The sequence below is a fragment of the Camelina sativa genome, chromosome 18, assembly GCF_000633955.1.
Source record: "Camelina sativa cultivar DH55 chromosome 18, Cs, whole genome shotgun sequence".
Classification (NCBI taxonomy): Eukaryota; Viridiplantae; Streptophyta; class Magnoliopsida; order Brassicales; family Brassicaceae; genus Camelina; species Camelina sativa.
The window spans coordinates 20,060,052-20,062,601 of record NC_025702.1 but is presented as its reverse complement, the minus strand read 5'-3'; the positions used below and the strand labels follow the sequence as shown (position 1 = coordinate 20,062,601).

The following is a 2,550-nucleotide window of genomic DNA, read 5'->3' as shown; positions in this document are numbered from 1 at the left end:
ATCCTGTGCTTGAACCCGACTTGGTTGTGTACAATGCTGTAAGTGTGGATTTCTGAATTTTGAAACTTTTTACATATCTTTATGCAGCGAATGAGTATATCTAATTGCTAGATCCATTCTTGGCTTAACTGGCTCCCAGATTCTGAACGCTTGTGTTCCAACACTCCAATGGAAGGCTGTTTCATGGGTATTTATAGAGTTAAGAAAAAATGGTCTGAGGCCTAATGGAGCTACATATGGGCTTGCAATGGAGGTAGCGTTCTTGTTTTCCAACAAACAAAATGGTTAACATAATTTTAAGTAAGATGCGGTGTAGTAGTTGTGGGTTCCCTCAAGGAGCTGTCTTTAAGATGTCTTTTTTGACAGGTTATGCTGGAGTCAGGGAAGTATGATCGTGTTCACAATTTTTTTAGGAAGATGAAAAGCAGTGGCGAAGCTCCAAAAGCAATTACATACAAGGGTATCTATTGACTCTCTCTGTTTTTTTAGGTTTCTTCATTTTGGTATCTATAAGGTGATATGATGCTTATAGTGCATGCTTGATTTTTTCAGTTCTTGTCCGAGCTCTCTGGAGAGAAGGCAAAATCGAGGAAGCTGTTGAAGCAGTCAGAGATATGGAACAAAAGGGAGTTATAGGAACAGGTTCAGTTTACTATGAATTGGCATGCTGTCTGTGCAACAATGGGCGTTGGGGTGATGCAATGCTCGAGGCAAGTTCTCTCATACTTTACCCTCTTCGATTCTCGGAGAACCCCGCGAAATTAACTTTCTTCAGAATGCAATACTGCAGGTGGGGAGGATGAAAAGACTTGAAAATTGCAAGCCGCTCGAGATTACATTCACAGGACTCATAGCGGCTTCATTGAATGGTGGTCATGTTGATGATTGCATGGCTATATTCCAGTATATGGAAGATAAATGCGACCCAAATATAGGAACTGTGAACATGATGCTTAGAGTTTACGGAAGGAATGATATGTTTTCAGAAGCTAAAGAATTATTTGAAGAGGTTGTCAGCAGAAAAGAGACTCATCTAGTCCCAAACGAGTATACATACAGCTTCATGCTTGAAGCTTCAGCTAGATCACTGCAATGGGAATACTTTGAGCATGTGTATCAGACGATGATTCTTTCTGGTTACCAAATGGATCAAACAAAACACGCATCATTGCTTATAGAAGCATCAAGAGCCGGGAAGGTAACAAATCTTCTTATAGTTTGTGTTTATGAAAGCATAAACTTTTGTCTAATTTTGTTTGTTAATGCAGTGGAGTCTTCTAGAGCATGCCTTCGATGCGGTTCTTGAAGATGGAGAAATCCCTCACCCATTATTTTTCACTGAACTGTTGTGTCATGCAACAGCTAAAGGTGATTACCAAAGAGCCATCACTCTGATTAACGCTGTGGCTCTCGCATCTTTCCAGATCAGTGAAGAAGAATGGACTGACCTTTTCGAGGAACATCAAGACTGGCTTACTCGAGAGAATCTTCAGAAACTCTCCGATCATCTCCTTGACTGTGATTATGTAAATGAACCAACGGTCTCAAACCTCTCAAAGTCATTGAAGTCTCTATGTGGGTCTTCTTCTTCTTCACCACAACCATTGTTAGCCATAGATGTAACAACTCAAAGTCAGAGCGAGAAGCCTGAGGAAGATTTGCTTCTTCATGATATAGCAATGGAAGATAATGATGCTAATGGTGAAGCTTGGGAATTTACAGAGACTGAACTCGAAACGTTGGGCCTAGAAGAACTCGAGATTGATGATGATGAAGAGTCTAGTGACTCTGATTCGCTTTCAGTTTATGACATTCTGAAAGAATGGGAAGAGAGTAGTAAGAAAGAGACTTGAAAATGCTTTCTCAAAATCTTCGATATGATTTCGCTACTATCTTACAAAGATTAAACAAAATCTTAATTTATTTGCTTATTCATCTCTCCTCAACCCAATTTCAAGGTTACTTAACAGATCATCCACATATAATAAAAGACCAGTTTTACAGAATCTCAGAGACTCGGAGAAAAGAACATATATGTGATCAAACTGCGGATTTACATTGCTACTAACCAAAAAAAAAGAGCAGAAAGGTATGACAACTTTTAAACTCTGCAGGTGATGAGATATCTCCCAACACTGAAATAAGAAACCGTTAAAACCCCTATGTATATATATTTATGGCTTGCTCTGTTAGAGAACTTCCCCGAGATGGTTGTTTCTTTCTGTTTCACCAAGTATGATTACGGATCCTGAACTTCAAAGCTTTCATGGCTGCCTTAGCAAAGATCTGAGCAGCTTCAGCTTCAGCTTCTGCTCTTTCTGCCTCTTTTGCTGCTTCTTCGGCCTCTGTGATAGCAAATTCTGCCTCTGCAACTGCTCTTGCTGCAGCTTCTGCAGCTTCTTGAGCTGTCATACCTTTTATCATAAGTAACTCATTGTCTACTCGGGACTTAGTGAGACTGTTGGCGCCGTTCTCCTCGGGTTTTGGTGGGTCTTTCTTGTTGTTTTCTTCCAAAATGAGTTGAGGAGGGTTCGGTCTTGCTCCTACGGT

The 2,550-nt window shown here is 40.3% G+C and overlaps 2 protein-coding genes across 2 annotated transcripts in view; one reads left to right on the top strand and one right to left on the bottom strand.

Moving 5' to 3' along the window:
- The window catches only part of LOC104763676 (pentatricopeptide repeat-containing protein At5g67570, chloroplastic-like), a 4,497-nt gene extending 2,562 nt beyond the window's left edge, over positions 1 to 1,935 (top strand). The window contains exons 7-12 of the mRNA XM_010487020.2: positions 1 to 38; positions 140 to 253; positions 367 to 460; positions 553 to 710; positions 791 to 1,198; positions 1,269 to 1,935. Coding sequence (XP_010485322.1) covers positions 1 to 38; positions 140 to 253; positions 367 to 460; positions 553 to 710; positions 791 to 1,198; positions 1,269 to 1,853 — 1,397 coding nt within the window. The 3' untranslated portion in view covers positions 1,854 to 1,935. The remainder of the gene's footprint in view (positions 39 to 139; positions 254 to 366; positions 461 to 552; positions 711 to 790; positions 1,199 to 1,268) is intronic.
- LOC104762794 (telomere repeat-binding factor 2-like) lies at positions 1,952 to 2,550 on the bottom strand (the record flags this gene model as incomplete). The annotated part of the gene is given in 1 exon segment (XM_010486177.1): positions 1,952 to 2,550. A coding segment is annotated over 1 exon segment (324 nt), but the record flags the coding sequence as incomplete, so codon positions are not given.